Source organism: Xenopus laevis, chromosome 5L (assembly GCF_017654675.1).
Source record: "Xenopus laevis strain J_2021 chromosome 5L, Xenopus_laevis_v10.1, whole genome shotgun sequence".
NCBI lineage: Eukaryota > Metazoa > Chordata > Amphibia > Anura > Pipidae > Xenopus > Xenopus laevis.
This window is the reverse complement of record NC_054379.1, coordinates 98,152,563-98,176,945: the sequence shown is the minus strand read 5'-3', so window position 1 is coordinate 98,176,945 and position 24,383 is coordinate 98,152,563. Positions and strand designations below refer to the sequence as shown.

At 34.8% G+C, this 24,383-nt stretch overlaps 1 protein-coding gene across 1 annotated transcript in view; it reads right to left on the bottom strand.

The window, feature by feature from the left end:
- Positions 1 to 1,016: 1,016 nt before the first annotated feature.
- lmbrd1.L (LMBR1 domain containing 1 L homeolog) overlaps positions 1,017 to 24,383 on the bottom strand; it is a 75,312-nt gene continuing 51,945 nt past the window's right edge. The window contains 7 exon segments of the mRNA NM_001088967.2: positions 1,017 to 1,215; positions 3,067 to 3,158; positions 14,937 to 15,015; positions 15,954 to 16,103; positions 18,767 to 18,871; positions 20,750 to 20,852; positions 23,524 to 23,588. Coding sequence (NP_001082436.1) covers positions 1,105 to 1,215; positions 3,067 to 3,158; positions 14,937 to 15,015; positions 15,954 to 16,103; positions 18,767 to 18,871; positions 20,750 to 20,852; positions 23,524 to 23,588 — 705 coding nt within the window. The 3' untranslated portion in view covers positions 1,017 to 1,104.

The window sequence follows — 24,383 nt, the reverse complement described above, 5'->3', positions numbered from 1 at the left end:
GTCTCTATCCAAAGATTTATGGGCCTAACTCAGGAGTGCCCATAATTTACTAATGGAAGGTCTACTTTTAGTCATAATTTCCCATTATGATCTACATCCATAAAAGCTTTACCATTTTGCTCCAGATTTATACCTTTGATATAAATGATTTATGAGAAAATTAATATTTAACAAATAACTATTTCTTATGTAACCATAACCTAATAAATATCTGAATGAAAAGAGGGTAATTTAAACAAGCTTTATGTTGACAGAGTCTTGAGATCTACTGATCACCAGCTAAAGGTCTACTGGTAGATCCCGATCTACCTTTTGGGCACCCCGGGCCTAACTGTATTTGCCTTAGTGAAATGTAATGACACTTGCAAACGGGGGGGGGGGGATGCATGCAGTACAAATAATGCCATTTGGGTGGGGGAGATGTGCCCAACTTATATACATGGTAGGAAAATGTAGGCTTTACAAGTCCTTTAAATCAGATCATCTGCTAATATCTACTAAATTGCCTTCTTGTATTAGTCACCTAACTGAAAGCTTATAGAGAACAGACCTCTGTCTTGTTTAAAAACAATGCTTTTATTAATTTAAGCATGCTAAACCCTGGAACCCTCGACTATGTAATATGTAAGAATTTTAAGAAAAAGCAAATAACACCATTTTTGTTCAAGGCAAGGCATTGTTTTATTGACAATAGAAAAATATTACATTTTTAATTAATGTAAATATAGCAATCTAACAAAGGTCACCTTCCAGTCATTATGTAGAAGGAAAGTTTAAACAGAATGCTTTTTGTGTACGCATAGTTAAAATAATGAAATGCCATCACCCTGCAAAAAACGTATTTATTTGCAAACACAGTCAAAGTTAAATTAATGCAGTAGATTTGTTAACCAAATCATATCATTTGGCATGTTATAATCTTAATACATTGCAAAGACCAGGCAGCAGCAATCTCTCTCCCCAAAAATACACAACATACCAGCAAACCATGACACCATGAGTGAATTCACAGATTCTTTTCCATTATTTCTAAAAAGTTCTCTTGTTTTTTTAAACCAAACAGTTTTTAGAAGTTGTTAGTTAATGATGTAGATTGGATTAAGTTTATGGATGATCTTCATCATCACTTAGGTCAGAATCGTCATCTTCCACTTCCCCTTCAATGACAGATTTCTTTCCTTTACAGCAGGACACAATTAGTCCAATAACGAATACCTGTAATTAAAATACATTTAGTCTCTATTTGTATTGCTTTTTATTTTGCACCCTTCAATGGTTTATAAAAATCCCTTCTGTGATTTAGTCAGTGGTAGCTCATTCTGAATATTTATCTTCTTAAACTTAAAAGAGATACTTGATATATAGAACAGAACATATATTTTAAAGACTGTTGCTTTCAATTCGGAAACAAATTCTCATATGCAATGCTACAAGAATTATTTTTCGTTCCAACTCCCCACCATTGCTGTCTCTTCTCTGGTTAATAATAGCAGTGGAAACTCTTTGTATGACATCATCTTGAAACCTTTTTTGATTGGCAAGACTGAACTGTTAATCCAGTGCATCTGTTACTAAACTGTTAATCCAGTGCACCCAATAACTAAGAAATGAAGATGGAGAAGCCAGTTATATATACACGTGGAGAAGAAGCATCTTGTATTCAAAACTGTGGGGCATACTAAAATGATAGTGTTGCTATTACTTTCAAGGAATGCTACACAATATTCAGAGTACTTGTTGTAGATCTTTGTTTACTAAAACACTACACACAACTAATAATGCTGGCACGATAGGGGGATAAGAATGAAATTCAACTGTGATATCTGATCTACAGTTATAAAGATTGGTTTTAAGGGTAATAACAGATGTACCACTTTGGGAGATCATGGCTTCATCTCAGAAAAATGCCTTCATCTGCATTGTTTTTTTTTTACGTGTAGGGATATCCATTCTGTATTTAAAGGTATTTAAATCTCCTCTCTGCTGGAGAGAAGATCTTTCATGGGTGACAAAGGACTACTTGCATTACCCTAAAATTTAACAGAGAACAACGATATAGATTGTACTTGACTTTTAGATTTATGTGTTTTAATATAATATATCTGCAAATTCAGTCAGTGCTGTTTTTAAAGACGATGCGAAGTGATACAAAGAGACATCTAAGAGGAAAATTGCTCCCCCTAAAAGTGCCCATAGGTTTTATGCTTTCCTATCCGCTTAACTTACAATATAAGTTGTCAAGTCTGAGGCACAGAAAATTAAGTGATAAGGCAGTGAAACAAGAGTCTAATTTAGAATTGTGGAGTCACATTACAATGTCTCACAAATTAAAACACTCTTTTCCCTAATTGCTATGTGTATTGAAAACTACAGAGAAGGGGTTACTGAGGACAACAACTAATAATGTGACAGGCTAGTCAAAGCCTGTCATTAATTCAGCTAGGGTTCCACCACAAAGCCTTAATTACATACATCTTTGATCTCTCAAACTTCATCTCCAACAAAATAGAATTGATATACAAAGTACTTCTTTTACACTGCATTTTCCCTCTAGTTTAGAGGTTATACCGACACCCCCTCTGTGTGTTTTGGTTCCCACATAATTATCATAATGAAGTTAAGTACATTTAAAAAAGGTTGCAACAGTCAACCTGAAAGAGATCCGAAAGTATTACTAATGTCATACATGGACAGAAATTAGTTGTTTAGAGGCTGCATTGGTCTGTTGATGTGGGCCACTGCCAACACATGCATAGGCCCGCTATTGTGATCTGATCCTGACCCCTGAGTCCAAAAGAAGATATAAGTCAGACTAGCATACGACCTTGGCTAAATAACCAAATCTCATCCACACGCTTAGTGTCCGGATTTCATGCTGGGGATTCTGTTTACTACATCAGGGGTGCAGGGAGCAACCCTAAAACGAGGGAACTAGTAAATTCAAGCAAAGGTCTTGACATCTATAGCTTCATCATATTCATTGCACAGTAAGGGCCAGTTTGACAAATCTTTTGTCCTTTAGAAAGAGTTTGCCATTAAAGCAGCACATCAACCATGATTACATACCACAATAAAAGCCCAGTTTCCGAAATAATAGATGGAACTGAAGAACCAAAACTTGTGAAGAAACAAATATGTTCGAGTAACTGTGCACTGATCTGCAAGAAAGAAAACAAGAGGCAGTTTTAATTTTGTTGACTTTTAATTGTCACAAATTAGTGTTTCAAAATGTAAGAGCAAAAATTGCCGAAGCCCAGAATGCACAGCAGAGTCCAAGCGATTAGGTTTAGAGCAATGGAGGAGCAATTCAGAGCATTTTAAATGTAGGTTCATGCTACTAATTCAATTAAAAAATATATATATATATTTTTTTTTAATTTATGGCAGCATTATCATTTGTGCTTCTTGCGTGCAAGATCTTTTTCTTATATAGAACTGCATTACATATGGTTTATAGTATGTTATTAATTTGAAGGCAATACACATCACTGAAACTAAGTGATGTAAAAGAAATACTTAATTAATAAGCAAAGCACAGCAGTATTGACCATGAAGTCTAGGAGAAGTTGTGCATTATTGACTAAGCTTCTAAACCAGTTACATGGACAGCATTATTTGTCTGCAACTCTGTGTGAAACGGGGCATGGCAGCTGTTATTAAAGATACAATTTGCACCATATAAATGTTATTTCATTTAAAATAATGTAAAACAGCATTGTATTTGTTAATAGGACAGCAAAATGGTGATACAGCTAAAAGAGGAAAACAATTTTAAGCTAAAAAAAAAAATCTTTAGAGCAATGCCAAGAATTCATAGCGCATTTTAAACAAACAAAGTGACTTTCTGCTATTTTAAACACAACCTTTCAATTATTTCTTAAAAGGTACCATCTAGTAAACATAAAGTTGCTGCTTTTGCATGAAAGTAGCAGGGCCAAGTCGCATCCACAAAAAATTTAAATCAAATCAGCTATTCAATTATTGCAAGCCTTCAAACAATCAAGCTATCTATAATGGAGGTATAATAGAGCGGACCAATTTTCCTCACACTTCCATATCCAGTAGAGTGGCCTGCCCCCTACATATCTAAAATGTTATAGTAACATAATAAAAGTATCCTCAAAAACCAGATTAGGTATTCACAGGGGCGCTGAATGCAGAAACTATTCAAGAAACAAACTTGTTAATAAAGTGATACAATACCACAGGCTTTATTTGAAGCTCAAATAGACAGTCACATATTAGCACCATACTGTATGTAGAACCTTTGTAAAAACGGACAGCAGAAATGCAGTTTTTTAGTCCATATTTTTTACGCAGCACTTCAATGTATAAAATAAGTGAATGTGAATTAGTATGTAAAAATAAAGTAGAATCTGGCACAAGTTGAAACCAAAAACAGCTGGGTACAGTAAAAAGTGACTGATAATCATATATGAAATACAGCAGTTATGGAATATGTAGGGTCATATGGTAGTCATTTGTGTAAATACTTAGGATCCCCTCAGAAAACAAATCAGCAGTCCCCAAAGAAGCCCTCTGTTTCCATGGTGCTATTAGGGTTTTAGAAGCAATTATACCAAAAACCCGTTTATATAAAACATGCAAATTTTCAAATTCAGATTTTGCAATGATTAGCATAAGAAATAGCAAAAAACATACCTACTGTCTAATTAAAAAAATTAGCAAAACACATATTGAAAACAAACCTTACCCCACTTCAGGAATTCTTTGCAGCAAAGCTTTGGAAATTATGATTAAAAAGATGGCGCAACGACAAAAGGTCTAATGGTTTCCCATTGCTTTACTCTACTTGGTCTTACTGCCTTTTATAAAAGGGCATACTAGGTGAATAAAGAATTTCCTTTGACCTTGTCATACAGGGCTTCCAGGACACTACAGAAGTTATGACCTGAGGAGTGTGTCACTGGGGTTTAATATAAATTTCTTGCTGGTTATAAGAGTCGGTCAGTTGGATGGTTGCCCAGTAAAGTATTTGATAAAGCAATTGTTCGGAGAAGGAACAGATGGGCACACAGCCTGTGTAAAAAACCTGCAGGAAAATCTTTTTAATTACAGCCCTTCACTTTGAATACAGCTTATTTATAGTGGACAATTAATATATGCTTGCAGCAAACATGACTATTAGTATTTTGTCAGTTTACACACAATGTGTTTCCCTTTGAGACTTGAAGTAGTTAAAAAAACAATCCCAGGTTTTGTTTTCTACATGCCTGAGATTAAACAGTACTGTGTGATGTGGTTGTTCCTTAGGAACTGAAACGTATAGTAAATACAAAGTAAAAAAAAAAAATCATATATTTGTTTAATTGCAACCAGTGCTTGTATCTTTGCTATAATTTTTAAATGTATGTAGGTCCCACTCTTCAAAACCAATTGGATTATTAAAGGAAAACTATACCCCACAAACAATGTAGGTCTCTATTAAAAGATACTGAGTAAAACAGCTCATGTGTAAAACCCTGCTTCATGTAAATGAACCATTATCATAATAATATACTTTTTTAGTAGTATGTGCCATTGGGTAATCATAAATAGAAAATTGCCATTTTAAAAAATAAGGGCCGCCCCCTGAGATCGTAAGATTCACTGTGTACACATACAAACCACATGTAAGGTCACATGAGCCAATTAACAGACAGAGTTCTGCCTTTTGCTTCCTCACTTCTTCCTGTTACAGTTAGTGTTGTAGTATTTCTGGTCAGGTGATCTCTGAGGCAGCACAGATAGAGTCACGAAATGGTGGTTCAAGGCAAGAGATGTAAAAGGGCAATATTTATGTAAATATATATTCCAGTTTGGTAAGATTCTTTAATATGTCATTCAATTTGATATAAACTATCTGTTGCTTAAGTATTCTTTTTGGGGGTATAGTTTTCCTTTAACAATGTACCAACAAATATATATTAAGAAGCACTTCAAACAAAACAGATAAACAAATGGGGGAAACAATAGAAGTTTAATAAAAATACTGCTGAGAAAAAAATAACCTGCAAATTCCATTCGGGTGTCCAGTACATCAAGCCAACATACTTGGTGTACAAACACTTATTTGAGTAGTAGAAAAGATACACAACACGGTTTGTGTTCAGGCCATCATCAAGATTCTAAAAAAAAAAAAATGGTCCAAGGGCAACAAAAAATGTGTTTGCACCATTTGCATTGCCAAGTATATACTGGAACAGGGTATTTCTAATGAGTTGCGCAATGAACTACTTTCAGAGAGGGACATTATAAACTTGGTGTAAGAAGTTCAGAAGATTACGAACAATTTGTAATTCAGATGAATGGCACAAAAGAGAAGTTAAAAAAAAAGACCATTTGCTACACCCCACCCTGCAGTATCCTTTGGGCTAGTAAACACAGCGTGATGCTCAGCAAATGAATATTAAATATATTGAACCGTAACCTTATCACATAATTACTATGAAAGATTATATTATAATCTGATGGCTGTAAAAAAGTTATTATTGCGAATATTAAGGCTATACACATCAATTTGCACTTGAACTTTAATAAGATTTCCATTTTTTTTGTTGTTTTTTTGCTAAATAATGTCATATGTCATTTGTATTTAACCATTTAAAGTAGGATGTATTTTGAACTTGGGATGGGTATGACATGAAGTCATATAAATGATGATACTTGCACCTAACATATTTATAAGCTCTTGCAAGCAGGGTGGTTTGTAATTATAATCAAATTTATATCTGGTTAGTTTTGATTAAATGTAAATATATTAATGTAACTATTTAGAGCACTTAAAAAAAAGAATGTCCTCCTTCAACCTTTATTACCAGCATAAATTATATGGCTAAGCCCACAAATTGTGCTAGTGTGCAATAAGCAAATCCTTTAAATGCAGTGTTTAGCACAACAACACTCATTTAGCAGGTAAGTGACACCATCCCAGAGAGATACCCACAACATTACATGCAGATGAGTGGCATCAGCACTGTGAGACAGCCATCATAAAATGAAACAAAATAACTGAAATTCAGATAAACAGTTTGATAAAATGAAACTCAAATGTGCACCACAAAACTAACAAAGCATAAAAACTACAGTTTGCTAAAATACTCAGTTCACAAGCAAATTGGTCTGTTTTTCCTTATGCTTAATTTGTATAAACCCTAACTCCAAGAATTTGTATAAACCCTATCTCCAAGAACGTCATAGGAGAAGCCAAGTCTAAAATACTTTCTGACAATTCTCCTGTTCCACATAATTTTCATCTTATTCAAGTGATCAACACTTGCCAAGCCACATGTTCTCAACCTACGGGGTTCAGGTTTATGAGTAGCCCTGGAGCATTGTATAACTGTTTTATCTCCCTCCTGCTTGCAAAAGCTTTTTGTAAGGGTGGTCAGACTTTCATTTTGTAGCTACAACTCATCTTCATTCTGCTTCGGAGACAGCTAAAATTTTCTTCAAAGAAACCGTAAGACTTTATGATTTACTAGAGTAATAATTTTTGACAGTGGGGCACAATCCACAAATGCTATGTTAACACTTGGCACAAATCTTCACATTCACCTTTCTCAATGTACAGTGTTTCATACTATACAAAGTCTAATGACCAGAACATGCAAATCTAACTTCTGAGCAATAGTGATGTTGTGTCCTTTACTTTCCTGCAGCAAAACTTTGTCTTGCTCTGGCACAATTTTCATACAATTTTCATTCTTGTCAATTATTGTTTCCACTAGTGATGGGCGAATTTGGGGCGTTTCGTGAAACGTCCATGGCGTCCGGTTTTTTTACACCGGTGGTTTTGCGAATTTAATCACCGGCGGCGAATCGCGGGAATTCGCAGTGAATTTGCCCATTACTGGTTTCCAACCAGTTGGCCTAACTTTACATGTGGAAATTCAAGCAGTAGAAGCAAGATTAATGTTTTTTATTGACAACATACCATTTGTTCAGAAATTAGGTCAGAAGTCCAAATTGTAAATAACATGTAAGAGCCCAAATCCCATTCATAATTCAAAGCAGAACCTTCTGTTTTGCTTTCTAGTTTGCATACATACATAAAATGCCTCACTCAAAGCCTTGAAAACAGATTTGCAATTCTTTCCTATTATTAAATAAAAATACCATAGTATTTTCATATTGAGATTGTCATTATCTCAAAAAATGCACATTGTATTTCATTTAGCTTTCCTATAACATGTTACTGTCAAACTTTTCAAACGCTGTAAGCCTGATCCACCTGAAACATTTTTTTTTAAGGTTAAAAGGAATTTGAGGTAGAGGATTCTAAATTCAGAATAAAGTCTAATATTTTGTTAACATGAAGGCTTTGGACACAAATAGAACATATATGAACCTTCTATATTTATGTTCCCAGATCCCAGGTCCTTTTCAGCTTCTCGACCCTAGCAAACCTTATACTGAGTGCATTGACAACCCTCAGGAAAGTCAAACAAAAAGAACTTACCACACTTTAATGGTCAGACTCCCCCCTTTGACAAATACCCAAGTGCACATTGGTTTGCATGTGCATGTATCAGAGCAGCTTCTTAGGGATGCTCACAGCTTGATGTTATGTTAAGTTTATTATTATATTAGATGGTTCTTTACAGTGAGGTTGTGGAATGCACTGCCGGGTGATGTTGTGATGGCTGATTCAGTTAATGCCTTTAAGAGTGGCTTGGGTGATTTCTTGGACAGACATAATATCAAAGGCTATTGTTATACTAAACTCTATAGATATGGGTATATATAATTTATGTGGGATGTATGGAGAGGGTGTATGTATGGATGCTGGGTTTTCATTTGGAGCAGTTGAACTTGATGGACTGTCTTTTTTCAAACCTTTTTCAACTATTATGAAGCAATGCAACACCGAGTGCTCTGATTTGGTAGGGCGCCAAACAATTCACAAGCACTTGCATACATTATTTTGTGTTTTTAATTCACATTATAATTAATCCACAGGTTTGCCTCCCAATTTTTCTTTCAATGTAATACTACGAAGTTGCTATGGATGTTTTTTTTTTTTTTTACATAACCAACATATCTGAAGAAAGTAGCTGAGATGTCTTCTAAAGATCTCAAGTGCAGTATCAAGTTTAAGAGTAAACATCATAAACTATTTTTTTTTTTTAATCAGTAACAGAACATACCTTTTTCAGTCAATTGCATTGTTCACACAATATTTCAATATCATGCAATATCTCTCAAATTTTAATAGAAATCCCATGAACATTTATCATTATAGGTAGGCTTTGTGCCAAAATTTGTCTTGTTTTGCACAGATTGGTGAAATAAATTCATGGCCATTTGTACTATGGAATAGCAGATGGATTGGGAGCAATCAAAAGGTATTTGATTCGCCTTTTTGGAGGACTTTCAAATTCATTTGTCTGTGGATCACCATCTGTCTGTGGATCATCATTTCATTCATTTGCATCATACAGTAAAACATTTTTCCCACACTAGTTAGATATTCATCTATTTTAAGTAATAAAAGGACTAAGTGACTAATAACAAAATTATAAAAAGAACACCTTTAATCTAGTCTTTGTTATTCCATTGACATTTCATGTTTCTGTTGATACAGGGGATCTCTGAATATTTGATCAACATTCTCCACAATATCCATAATGATAACGCAGTTAGAAACCACTTATATAAAGTGAACAAACAATAAGGTTCTATTAAAAACAACAAAAAAAACAAAGAAAAACAAGTATATAAATTCCCAATGTTCTTTTACAAGAACAAAAGATTTTTTACAAAACAAAAGATTTCTTACACAAGATTATAAACATCAAAATTACAAAATGATTGCTGTATATGTAGCTATGTACACAACTCAAGTTACTTGGATAAAACTTAACAGCTGATTGTTAGTCCTACAAAAACAGCCCTAAATTGTAACATAGTAAGTAAGGTTGAAAAAAGAAAACACGTCCATCAAGTTCAACCTTTTTTTTGTGTGTAAAAAAAACCCCAGTGTTACAGCATGCAGCTATTCCAACAAGTGCACATGTTAGTTTTAAAAGCAAACAGCATTTTTACCAGTACAGGGCAACACTGCATTATATTTTTTTTAACTTTAAAACACTTTCATTTGTTGATGTTAAGGTTCCTTTAAGGGTAGTTAAATCACAGACATCCAATCACAATGGTTCCGTTGAACTTATTCAGCTGGTTTTAGTTGAAACTCACTGATGTGTGAAAGTGTATCTATAATCACAATGGTACCATGATCCTCACTGAGTCAGGTGGTAGTTTTTTTTTTCTATGTACATGTGTACATGTCTGGAAGTGTGAATTGTTGTGAGACCTCCGGGGTAAGGATATTAAAGCGGCATTGTATGTTGATGACAAATGGCATCACAGCCCCCTCTTCTATTTAGTGATGGTTTGTCCAATGTGGCATAAATGGCCTCCTTCAAACTATCTGTCTTCTCAGGCCAACATATGTACATTGCAGTCTTCAGTTGGAGTGCCAGTTTTCCTTTAGATGTAGATAGACTGAGTCTTGTCCTAAGGTGCTAGCCCTCCTATGCTGGGCCATTCACTTACTGAGCTGTTGTTAAGCCTCCTCAAAATATAGATCTGAGCATTCTTCACTGCACTGGACAGCATAGACCACATTAAATTTTCACATACTTACTATAGGCGTTGAGTTATTTGGTTGCACTAACTTCTGTTTCACGGTTCTTTGTCGAGTGTATTAGACTCCAGAGATTAGATGGATCACCACACCGGGACCAGCCAGATCTCAGATCAAGTTCTAACTGTACATGGATGGCGTGACCATCTCCTGTGCAGATCAGCTGTCAATAAGAGTGCTCGTCAATGAGAGTGCTTGAGAGTGCCTGCTTTTTGTAGAATGGAATGTGACTTTTGATAACCTCCCCTTCTCTATCAAGGTGACTTCATCAAAGTCCCTGTTTTGGTGGGGAGGGCACAAGTAAGCAAAAAGATGTGTTTTTGGAGCCTCAGAGAACTTACCAACAAGGGAAATACACTCGTGCTGAGGAACAAGGTTCTTCTCGTCATGCTATATATATATATATATATATATATACAAACAAGGGAAAGTTGTGCTCACCACTATTTTTTAAAACCATTAGGCGGGGGTGCAATGAGGGTGTGACCACAAAATACATATAGTCAACTACAAGAGGTCCTCTGCACTCAACCCATTATCAATATATTTAAGACAGCGACATTTTGTGCATACTGCTACTAAAAAATGCCTTACCCTTTAAACAACACAGGGATTGTTTGTCAATTGAATTCTTAATGAATCAGATGAAAATTAAGCGTAGGACTGGCCAGATATGGGATGACTTTGACGTAGTTGGCCAGCTTAAATATATTGCAATATATGGACAAACAATCCCTGTGTTGTTTAAAGGGTAAGGCATTTTTTAGTAGCAGTATGCACAAAATGTCGCTGTCTTAAATATATTGATAATGGGTTGAGTGCAGAGGACCTCTTGTAGTTGACTATATATATATATATATATATATATATATATATATATATATATATATATATATAGCGCCCAGGCTTGGCCTCCCTTGGCTACAGGTAGCAGAGCCATCACTTCATATTGGGCTCTAATATGGACAGAATAAAGTGGTCAGTTATATACAAGGAGTTGTGCAAGGGCATAAAAGGTGTCCTAGACATCCCCGCCCTGCTGATGAGTTTCTATGTATGTAACTGCATCTAGCAGACAATCACCAGAAAGGACAAGGACTCTACTGGCAGCTCCATGTCTTGCTTCTTTCTTTTCGAACTCTGGCGTGCGCTGGTGTGGGACAAGTAGGACAGCTCCTACCCTTACAACTGAAACACCCCTTGTTTTTACCTGGATGTTACAAAGTTATGTAATAAAACTGATTTATAATATATAATAACGTATATATTTTCAATTAAAAAAAACGTATGCCTCTGGGTGTTGCTTATTTTGAAAAACACAGGAATGCGGTTTGTTAAAAATTCCCCTAAGTTTTTCCAATGTTCCAGTTAAATATGGGATGACTATGTTGCTTTGCCTGCTATGATCTTCCCCTCTGTTTGAAAACTTGTAAAGTCTGGGTATCCACAAGTTTTCAGAGTTCCTTTGAGATGCTTACATTCCTTTTTTTTGCCTAAACATTGGTTGCCATAGTCTCAGTCCTTTTGTGTAGAGTTCTTATAATTCCCAGTTTATGTTCTATAGTGGGGGTCCCCAAAGGTTTTTTTACCATTGGCCACTTTCAAATGTAAAAAGAGTCAGGGAGCAATACAAGCAAGAAAATAGTTCGGGGGGGGGAGGTTGTACCAAATAAGGGCTGTGGTAGGATAGCCTTTGTGTGGATTGGTAGCCTACAGTAGGGTCTGTTAAGCAGTACATCTGGTTTTTAGGTAACTAAAACTTGCCTCCAAGTAAAGGATTCAAACGTATGCACCTGCTTTGAGGTCACTGGGAGCAACATTTTGCTTGTGAGCCGCTGGAAGTGAATTTTCAAATTAAAAAACTTCGAATTTCAAAGTATTTTTTGGGTACTTCGACCATCGAATAGGCCAAATTCGACTTCGATTCGAACTGAAAATACTTTGAATATTCGAAAATCGAAGTACTGTCTCTTTAAAAAACCTCAACTTCGACACTTCACCACTAAATCTGCCGAATTGCTATGTTAGCCTATGGGGACCTCCTAGAACCTAGAGCCAAAATGTGGCTAAGTTTAAAAAGTCGAATATTTTTTTATGAAAATCGTTTAATCGATCGATTAAATCGTTCGAATCGATTGCTACGATCGATCAAACAATTTTACTTTTACCGAAAACGGTCAAAAAATTCAAAAAGAAAAGTTCGACTATCGAATTTGGCCAATTCGATGGTCGAATTTCAAAGTTTTTAACTTCAAAATTTGACCCTTGATAAATCTGCCCCATAGACTCTGTTGAATTTCACTGTTCTAAACACACGTCAAAAATACTCAATTTGCTACTCATTAACTTTATTTTTATTTAGTGGATGTCCTAGATTAATGAACCAAGCAAGTTTATATTTAGCATTATTGATTACAATACTAATTTGTTAAGTAATTTTAGCTTACAGGATATCTATCACGTCTGCCTCTATGCTAAACTGCTGATGTAAGAAACAGTTATAACATAATAAATTATTCTGTTTAGAAAGGCACTTTATGGTACACCATCCTGTTTAATAAATATTTATATACAATAATTATTTACTGTCACAAAATTACAATATATGATAAAGGACATGCACAAGAAAATACATTTTCTAATATGGTACAATATTAACGTTTAGATAATTAAACAATTCTACTAAAACAGATTATTTTTCCTTTTTAGACACATGCCGAAGTAAATGTTATTTAAAGTATACTTTCAAGCTTATAGGAACAAAGCACAGACGATGACACAATTGGACTGGATGTCCAGGCATCAGTGCCAACACACCTTTAAATAAATGGCCTACTGTGAAATTAACTAGAATTCAAGGTGCCTAGTCCATAAATACAGAGTTAAAAATATGTAATAAATGTGATTGAAAATGCAGATTGTGAGCTTTAATTTGAGGATATTTAGATCAAAGTGGGTGAATGACTTAGGAATTACAGTCCCCCATTAATAAACCAAACAATTTGGACAATTGACTAGCTCCATGGTCAGGTGTGGGCAGCTCCTTCAATATTTTATTAACAATTAATCAGGTTTGGACTTTATCCAAAGTTTGACATTTGCATTTCAAAGCGGTTGCTTTAATATGAGGTCTAAAGAGCTGTCAATGCAAGAAAATCAGGCTATAATACGGCTGAGAAAACAGAACAAACCCAAAAAAGAGATAGGAGTAACATTAGGAATGATCAACTCCACAATTGGGTACATTCTTGTGAGATCAGCAACACCAAAAAGCCTAAGCAATGATGGAACACAACTGTACTCGATAATTGCAGGATTCTTTTCATGATGAAGAGAACCATTTTTTCATCTAATAATTTCAAGAACACTCTTGAGAGATATGTGTACTGTTGCCTAATGTCAGGTGCAAATTACTGGTAAGCCTCAAGAAGTGGAAATCCAGATAAGAGTCAGATAACACTTAAAAATACTATTTGAACAGATCAACTAACAGCAACAGAATGATGGGAAGAGGAGGAGTAAAAAGAAGGGAAGCAATGGCTTAAGATCTAAAACATACATTCCTATGAAGGCCCTCTCCTATTTATAAAACTGGCTCTCGTTCAAACCACTGCCTGGTTGCCAACGGTAACAAAACCCTAGCAACCACATATCTGCTGAAATACCATACTGGTATGCTGCTGAACAAAAAGCTACATAAATAACCATTAAATGAAACCAACTGCAAATTGTCTTCAATTCAAATTAAAGCTCAAAGTCTATACTTGAACCACATCTTCATTCCATACACTTGCAAAAATAAACAAAACAAACAAAAAATCAGGGTAAAAGTCGTAGAATAGGGAGCAAGAGTCGGCCATACACATCCGATGTTGCCTGCCGAATCAAGCAAACTTGGCCAAGACAGCAGTTTTACAGTCTTTTTTTGGAGAAAAAAAATGATGGCCTCCCTGACTGATCTGGTGGGAGCTAAGGCAAAAATCACACTGGGCCATGAATGCAGCTCTCTCAGCCCGAGCCAGTTCTGCACAGGCTTTACTATTTTGGTCCACCATTATCTGGGTGGGTGAACTTTTTCAAATAAGGAAATCTTAGTGTGCATTGCCATCTTTATATAGATGAACAAATTACATTAACATAAGCATATACTTTTGCAAGGTATTAATGTTAGTATATATATATATCTATGTGTAAAGTTAGAATTATACATTCTCTAAGATATATTGTCCAAGAACACATTTACCAAGAAGATGCTATAGTTATGTCATTGTGAAAGTTTGAGGCTCACCTTCAGGAGCACTGGCATCACAGTCTTTCAAAACTAAGGCAGACGAATTTCCTATTGCAGTCTCCTGTGTGCTATTATTCTGAAAAGGAAGTAATCCACAGTAAGGTGATGCTATAGGGCTGATTATTACATTCTAACATGCTAATTGTGCTGGTTTCTGAGCTACCATGTACCAATAATATGAATGATTTACTAATCAGACTTACTGCATACTGTGACATTTATATTATATATTTAGTAAACAGTGCCCACATCCCTACACTCAGAAACTGACAGCAGCACAGAGCATGTGAAGTGAATCAGCAGAAAAAAAAGATGGGGAGCTACAGAAGCATCTTTGGAGCCACAGATCTTTACTACAAATGAATGTTGTTCCCTTACTCTGCTTCCAAACCAGAAGTCCTTCAGATCTAGAATCTGATTTTGACCACTGATGTCAGTAGGTGAAATTTAAATTATAAAAGGTTTGCAGATTGGTAGTTTGAATTAGACATATTCACCCATGTTATTATTGGCAGAATGTGTTTATAAATATGTTTATGTCTGTTGATTTTGCAGTAGCTGATATGACCGGCATGACAATTCATGTGCACTATATTTTGTTACAGGAGTTGAGTACAAAAACTCAGGTAAGTTTAGAAAGTCTAGGTTGTTTTGAAAAGGTAAACTAAAATATTACCCTAAAGCGAGAGAGAGGGAGAATATAAAGGATCCTGTACATATGTTTTCATAATGCATAGGTGGTTTTGAAAGAACAGTTTAGATATTTAGAATATATAAGAATATTTATAAATAGATATTTATAGAATATTTTTCTCTGTAGTGATCCAAACCTCCCAGTATTCAATTTTAACGGTGGCCATCCTAGAAAGCACATTTTTGACATATGGTGGGACAGTTATCCTGCAAACACGTTTGGAACAACACTACTTGAAAATGTGTGTTTTTCCTGACATACTTTCACACAAAAATAACCCATTAAGGACAAAAAGCTGAAAAAAATGAAAGCATGCTCACCTCCCATAGATACTTCTGGCTGCCATACATCACATACTGAGGCGCAAGGCTGTAAATCATGTAACTAGTATGTAGAACAATCAAAAGAAGGATCATGCAGAGAAACAGGAGAGCTTGTGGTCGAGTCCGCCTTCTTCTAATTTTATACAACTGTGTGAAAAGTTGACAATTTAAAAATCAAAATAAGATTTTCAAAACTTATGGTTAGTTCTAATTCTACGGTTTTAGCCTGTAGATCCTGTTTATTAATTTATTTTCTGTCCCCCGTTTGTCAGATTATAAAATGTTGAGTGCTTATTCGCTCTTTCTAAATCGATTAATTTATCATATGAATGTTAACACATTGGGATACAACTATACATCTGTGTGTTTACAAACAGGTATTACTGAAGAAATTTTTTTTTTTTTTTGTTGGTGTCCACTTTAACAACTTAAAATCCATAAAAATTGTTTTATAATCAACACCATTTAAAACCGATTCAAAGGAAACAGTATATCACACGTATAAATATAAATACATAAAATGATCAAAATCAATACAATAAATTGTTGATTTCAATTGTGTTATGCATTTATACTTATGCTATTAAAAGTGCATCCATTGTTAGAGGCACTCTTTGCTATTTCTCTTTTTTTATCAGTAGTTTCCTTTCTAGCAGTGGAATTACAACCAACTATGACAGTGCTGTCCAATGTCTTTGGTACCAAGGGCTGGCACAGTAACTGCCAGCATTAAATTGCACTGATCGGTCAACATTAAATGGCAAAGTAACGACCATCTTCATATGGTACTGACTGGCCAACATTAAATGGCACTGACTGGCCAACATTAAACGGCAGTTAAGTCTAGCATCATATGGCACTGACTGCCCAACAATTAATTGCAAAGTATCATTATCATTAATGGTAACTGAAATGTGATTCTCTATGTGCCTTGTTGCTCCATTTATTATGTGTGATGTCAGACAGAATTAATGGAGCGCAATACACAGTTTCACAGGAGCGCATGGAAAGTTTTTATCAGATGCAAGGAAGATTAAAGATTTCTAAAGAGGTCAGTGTGTCATTGGTGGCATTAACTCATAAATAATCCAGTTTTATAGGTGAGGAGACTTTAAGCACTATCCTAAGCCATCAGTCGAGAAAGCAGGAGGGAGGGGCTGCTGAGTTGGAGAGAGGGCCGCATGAGGCATACCCGCAGGCCACCAGTTGGACAGCAATGACCTATGGAAATACTGTAGTAGCTGCCACTCTACATACAGAGAAACCTCCATTTTTCATCCCTTGAGTTTAAGTTTTTCCATAATTAATTATGTAATATATACTAGATGTGATGCATCTAGTATATATTACATAATTATTTCACCTGATATTACATATTCCCAGACTTACATAATTCTTTTCTACACCCAATAAAAACCTAAAATGGGATTATACTGTAATGTGTGTTTGCTGCTCTTCTAATGTAGTGTTTAATTTATGTGCATTCCACTTCATAATTATATTTTTATGTGCTTTTTTTTTTCTTCTTTTTTTGTGCCTTCAATTTGTCGAGCAATTAAAGGTAAGTAACTACAATCACTTGGGGGTGCCTAACATTTGGCACCCCCAAGTGCTGCAAGCCATTCCTTCTCCTTTAACCTTTTATAGAGCGTGCTCCTATAATCCGGTTATAAGATGGTAAACAAGGCAGTAGCATTGGGATTGGTTGAGCTTGGCTGATCATTAAAGGGAACCTGTCACCATAAGAAATATTTCCAAATCCTTTTCTATTATGTTAGTTGAGCAAAATAAACTTTATTTCCACTATATATATTATTTAAATATTGTTTCCTTCAGTCTTGGAATTACACAATCACAGCAAGCAGGCAGGCACCATTTTGTAGACACTTATTAAGGCAATGTGTGAAACACTACAAAATCTTGTGTATGCATCAGAATTAGGGACCTAATGCCCATGCACAGTGCCCTACACAATAATAGAGTGTGAGGAGGGAGGGGGAATGAGAGGAGGGAATGTAAGGAGAGCAGTGACATCTAGGAAGTGCTGAATGGAAAGTGAAAGTAACTGATTGCCCCGCCTCTAAGCCTCAGGCATAGAGGTGGGGCAATCAATTTATGAACAATATATGATTGACAGCATAGATTTTTAAACAATTTATAACAGGTATGGATGTTTTAATGAAAAAAAGTATTTGGGTTTCATGTTTAATTTGCAAAAGACTTTATTCAGCTATTTTTGTATGTGGGTGACTGGTCCGCTTTAAATTATCCACCTCAATTAAAATCTACATATGGCTCCCTTGCTTTTTGACATGTAGCAGTATGGGAGCAATCTGTATTAATGGTGGATCCTGCAGGACAGTAAGAAATAATTTTATGCTCCTCAGCTAAGGCCGACATCCAGAATGCTTGGGACTTAGGGTTTTCTTTCCACAATTTGGATACATACATTAAATCATAAGCTGGTTTTACCTCCAATAAGGATTACTTATATCTTAGATCAAGTACAAGGTACTGTTTAATTATTACAGAAAAAAAGGAAATCATTTAAAAAAAAATTGATTTGGATAAAATGGAGTCTATCAGAGATGGCCTTTCTGTAATATGGAGCTTTCTGTATAACGAGTATCAAGGTCCCAAACCTGTATAATAATACAGGCCTGATGGTAAACAAACATGTGCAAATGCATTACAGCTTCATAACCCTTTTTAAAATACAAGTTTAAAGGAAATGTATATAAGAATGCAAAAGCTTGATTTCTGGTTGGAGAAATTTTAAAAAGTAAATATAAAGAGAATAAAAATGTTACCCTTATCCAAAAGAACCATATGCCCATGTTTCGTATTCCTGCCATTGATGTGAAAATAAAATACATTGTGATGGTTGTAATAAAGATATAGTCAAGAGGGAATACCTGAAAGGCAATCATAAATGAGAGTCACTTTTGCATCTTTAAGACAATGCTACAGACTGCAAGAATAATTTAGAATTATAAGGTGAATTATTATTATAATTATACGTATAGCCATAAGTGCAAAAGAACATGTTAAGCATAAAGTGGAAACATAATAAAAAATATATATATTCTGACTTTTCACATGCAAAATAAAGCATTAATTTATTAAACCAGATACCAGTGCTTTTTGAACCAGAAAACGTTAAAGCAGCAATATTGAGTGAAAAAAGCATGACCACTAATACAGCTATTCAAGGTGCAGGATATGCACTGAACCCAACCCTTAGATCAATGATATCTAAATTGGCGATAGCCACTATAAATACAGTTTGCTTCCATTCTTGTCTAAGCTCCCAGTGATTTATTGCTCCTGGTGTAGGGTGCATCCATTAATAGAGCTCCTTCAGCAGAATCCTACACTGAAATCTGTTTTTCAAAAGAGCTTAATTTTATTTATATGTCATTTTGGAATCTGACATGGGGCTAGACATGTTGTTAATTGCAACAGAACAATGGGACAGTAACAACATAACAAGATCTCCCTGACATGTGCATTGCTAAAAATGCTCCCACGCCCCAGCTAGTGGTAGATATGGAAACGTTACTCAATAGTAAAACACCCAAGCCTGATTACGACTTCTCCAGTTACACTGAGTAAGAGAAACAGTTGCTTATCAGAAAGCAGTTTCATTGTGAAGTGCTGGATCAGGCACAATGACCCGAGATGTCTGTCTACACACCAATATTACAACTAAATACACTTATTGGTTCAAGAATAACATTTAAAATAGTAGAATGAATTCCTTGCAATGTAAACAGTTATATTTAATGATAAAAAATTACACCATAAAAAAACCCTTTAAATGTCTGCACACATTTAAAATGAAACTACATGGCCACATGCGTACACCTCCTTGTCCAACATCTCATTCAAAAACCAAATGTATTAATATAATGTTAGTCTTTTCTTTGCTGCTAAACAAAAATACCCTCTACTTCTTTGTGAAGGTTAGATGTTGGAACACTGTTGGTGTGATCTGTAAAAAGCAATGCAACAGCAGAAGTAGCAAAGGCCAGCAAGGTACTAGCCTGCATTAAATATGGGTATAGATTCAGGGAAATGGTAATGAGAGATGGCTGCATTTAGAATACACATTATTTTTGTGTCACCAGCAAATGTGACATTAATGAAATAATTAACTCAGATAAAAGCAATTAAGCTAATAAAGATCATATGATCACTATATATGAAAATACAAGGGCATCAAACAAACTGTCCAATGTATTAATTCACTAGTGGATATATCTCTCCCTAAAGTAGTTGTGCTGACAGATAGGGTTGGAAAGCTTTTTACCAAGTGAGAATATACAGTACAAGGTTACTGATACTCTTGGTACAGTGATGTTCCAGAGACTAGTTGGATTGCAGTTTTCAAGTCAGGAACAGGCATATGTATCTGGTTTAATAAATTTGTCAATGCACTAATAATTTACCGTACTGACAGTAAGGTAGATTTTGATCATACTGATAGGAATCCTTCTGGATTCCACAGTTTGATTACTGTTAAAAGGCAAACAAGTCTAAGTTTGCATTCAAGTGCATGTTTGGAAAGAATAAAAATAAAATTTAAAGTAAAACGGAGATAAAAAAAAATTATAAAAAAAAATGCATGGGTTGGTGGCTTTTGTTCTTGCACTTTGTTTATAATAATTCTTCTATAGTTTTCAAAGTAATGCATACAGAAATACAAAATATCCAGTTCTCCCAGTATATCATCATCATTTATTTATATAGCTCTGACAAGTTATGCAGTGTTTTGCATCACTGCTACTTACTGTCTGTAGAACAGGCAAAAGAATATTCAAAGGATTTGTTAGGTTGGTGCCAAAAATTATAAAACCAGTATTAATTCCAGCAGAGTGAAGAGCTTTATCCAAACTGTAAAAATAAGAAACAATGGAATGATGTTACACTTATCAGTTAAGACAGAAAAAAATTCAAAGTTATTTAAACTGAAAATATCATAGTAACATAGTAAGTTAGGTTGAAAATTTTTAAAGTCTATATATAACCTGTCTAACTGCTAGTAGATCCAGAGGAAGGCAAGAAAAACCCCATTTGAAGCCTCTCCAATTTGCCTCAGAGAAAAAAATCCTTCCTGACTCCACGATGGGAATCGGACCAGCCCCTGGATCAACTTGTACTATCAGCTACTGAATCTTTCATAACCCTGTAAAAAAAAGCCATCCAATCCCTTCTTAAAACTATCCATTGTATCAACCAGTATGACTGATTCAGGGAGAGAATTCCACATCTTCATAGCTCTCACTGAAAAAAAAATCCCTTCCAAATATTTAGACAGACAATCCTTTCTTCTAATCGGAATGGGTACATTCAATAATGTTCTGTTTCAGTGGTGGAGACCAAAACTGCACAGCATATTCTAGATGGGGCCATACAGGTGCTCTGTATAATGGAAGAAAAAACCCCTCCTCCCGCAAATGCATGCCCTTTTTAATAGTTCAAGACCTTGTTTGACCTTGAAGCGGCTGACTGGCATTGCTTGCTACATCCAAGTTTAGTTATTATCTACAAGTTTTAACTTACCTAAAAACCCTTTTTAACTCCAGTCAAAAACACATGCATAAAAAATAAATCTGTCTTGATATATAGCCTATACCATTGGACTATAACTCATCATCTCCTTCTGAATTCTATTTTGAAAAGAGTTTGGCCTAGCCTTTATTGTCTAATAAAACCAAAAAGTTTCTGCTTTTAAATCTCAGTAATTATGTGTGTGACAAGTGACATATAAAGCATACACAAGTCTATGTACTAACATTCAAATAGATTTTCAGGTGTGAGTTTTGAGGAGAATCATTTTGTGTATGTTTTTTAAGTACTACCATTTTTCCTCTGAATGCTCTATTTTACTCTATATATTGCTGCATGTTTTGGGTTCCCAAATGTTTTTTTTCGTGTTGTATTTACAACTCATGTAAGATTTATTTGTATAGTTGTTCAAAAGTTCTCTCAACTATATTATTTGTATTATTAGTTTGTTCATTAGCTTTTGAGGGAAAAAAATCTGCTGGATTTCAAGGTACTTTCTTATAGACTGCGTCAAAGAAAATTAGATAATGTCTCACTTTTGTAGTGAGGTATCTGAATAATTCATATTTATTATTTTATTATAATTGTTGTTTTTCTTGCATTCTGTTTGTATTTTGTCAGATATAATATTGGATTAATGTCTAATTATGACACTGTTTAAGTACTAGTGGAATAATTACGATAAATATTGATCAGAAAGGAAGCTCCCATCTACTTTAATTTTTTGCATATTTTGACAAAAAGTCAATTGTAGCATAGTTAATGTGTTAACATGAACCATGTAGGCTCATGGTTACATCTCCAAATACCTGACAGTAATTCTGAATTAAGTTTTTTAATTTTATTTAACTTGACTATGTAATATAAGAGTACCAAAATTAAGTATTGAGAGAGAGCACGACCTGGAATAAACATTCCTTTAGTATGTTTAATATTTCTTGTAAAACTATGTGTTGGATTGTATACGGTAGATATATGTTATTATCATATAACTTCCTCTTTACAATAACACATCTTCTGTCTTTTCTCTAGGATTGATTTATTTATTAATTAATTTGATCATAAAGTTGATAAGCCACCATACCATGTCAAGGTTTTTAAAAATGGGCGTTGGTTTGGGCAATCTCTCCCTCTTAAAAGCCGCATACTGGCGGGGGAGGATCTAGCCCCCAGACTGAAACCAAGGTTCAACGAGACACTAATAACAAGTAAAGCTACTATGCAGAGAAGTAAAAGACTTTTTATACTATGACCAGAAGTAAACAAGTTAGGGACCACCGTATGGGGATTACCTTGATGTGGTATGGTGGTTTATCATCTTTATGATCATAACTTTGTAACTAAAAACCCCTGTTTTGCAAACACATTTACTTGCATTTATACTGAATTGTTTATGAGACAGGGGACCAGGGAATGTGCATTAAATAGTAGCACTTCCATTATACTTAAATATACTTTAACTTAGCCTTTGAGTGCTCCCATAACCCCCCTTTTTGCATATTAAGTTCCAAATTACTATAGTAACCATGCACTGATTTGAATAAGAGACTGCAATATGAATAGGAGAGGGCCAAAATAGAAAGATGAGTATTAAAGTAGCAATAAGAATACAATTGTAACCTTACAGAGCATTTGTTTAAAATTATGTCAGTGACCCGCTTTTGAAAGTCAAGTCAGAAGAAAAGGGCAAATAATTAAAAAAATATAAAAATAAATACCATTTAAAAAGTTGCTTAGAATTTGGCCATTTTATAACATATAGTAAAGGTGAACCACACATTTAATATTAGGTTTGAAAGGTGTTACTTTTAATCATATCAATGTTTCAATAGAAATATTATTAGCCTATAATAAAGGTTCAGTGATAACTTGTTTTCGGTACCAGTAAAAACTGTATCACATTTTCACAGCATTTCCTGAATGAATATAAAAAAAATCTGCAATTTAGATAGATGATAGATAGGGAATTGGTAAATTTTATGATAAGCAAACTTACTTGGAGAGGAAAAGTGAAACTATGAATAAAAGGGCCACCAGGATGAAAAGGATTCCCCAAACAATCTGAAAAAAAAATTGTGGTTAAAAAAAAAAAGTGCTAAGGAAAGTAAAGAAAAATGAAACATTAACATAAGCATTTGCAACAGTAGCATCCTTAACATACTAAAGCTGGCCATAGATGTTGAGATTTTTAAAAGATCCGATCCTCATCGTGAGACCACGATTTTCTCTGAATGATCATACAATCGTACGAATTGTCCATCAACTAAAAAGACCAATTTGCCAGGCGATCAATTTCCTGACAGATGTCGGGCGAAAAATCGTAAGATGTACGATTGTTCGAATCCCACTAACCGCACGATAATTTCGAAGGATTGTACGGACTTTTCTAAAATTGGTCGTTCGGCAAGAAGAATCGTTGCGTCTATGGGGAGCTTAACAAACTGTTGACTCCTGTGCAAAGTTAAATAAACAAATGTACATTTTAGAATAGAATAAGTTACTGTATGATGTATCCGTGTTTATTTAATAAGAAGAAATGTCCACCAAACTTTCCAACTTTCCAATTTACAAAAATCAGTTGCTTTAAAGTCATTTGTAAATGTCACTGCTATAATAAGCGTCTGTCTTGTGGTTCTGACCAATGTATCAGCTGCAATTACACTTATAAATAACATCAAAAGCTTTGAAAATGTTTAATTAATGTGCAATGATACACACAAATTTGAGGCACAATAACAACTGTATTTTTACACTTGTACTGCAGATCCAATACAAGTATTGGCAGTTGTTATAATATACCCAGCCCAAGCCCAAGATGACTTACTCATGATAAGGGAACTACAAAGCATTGTATGA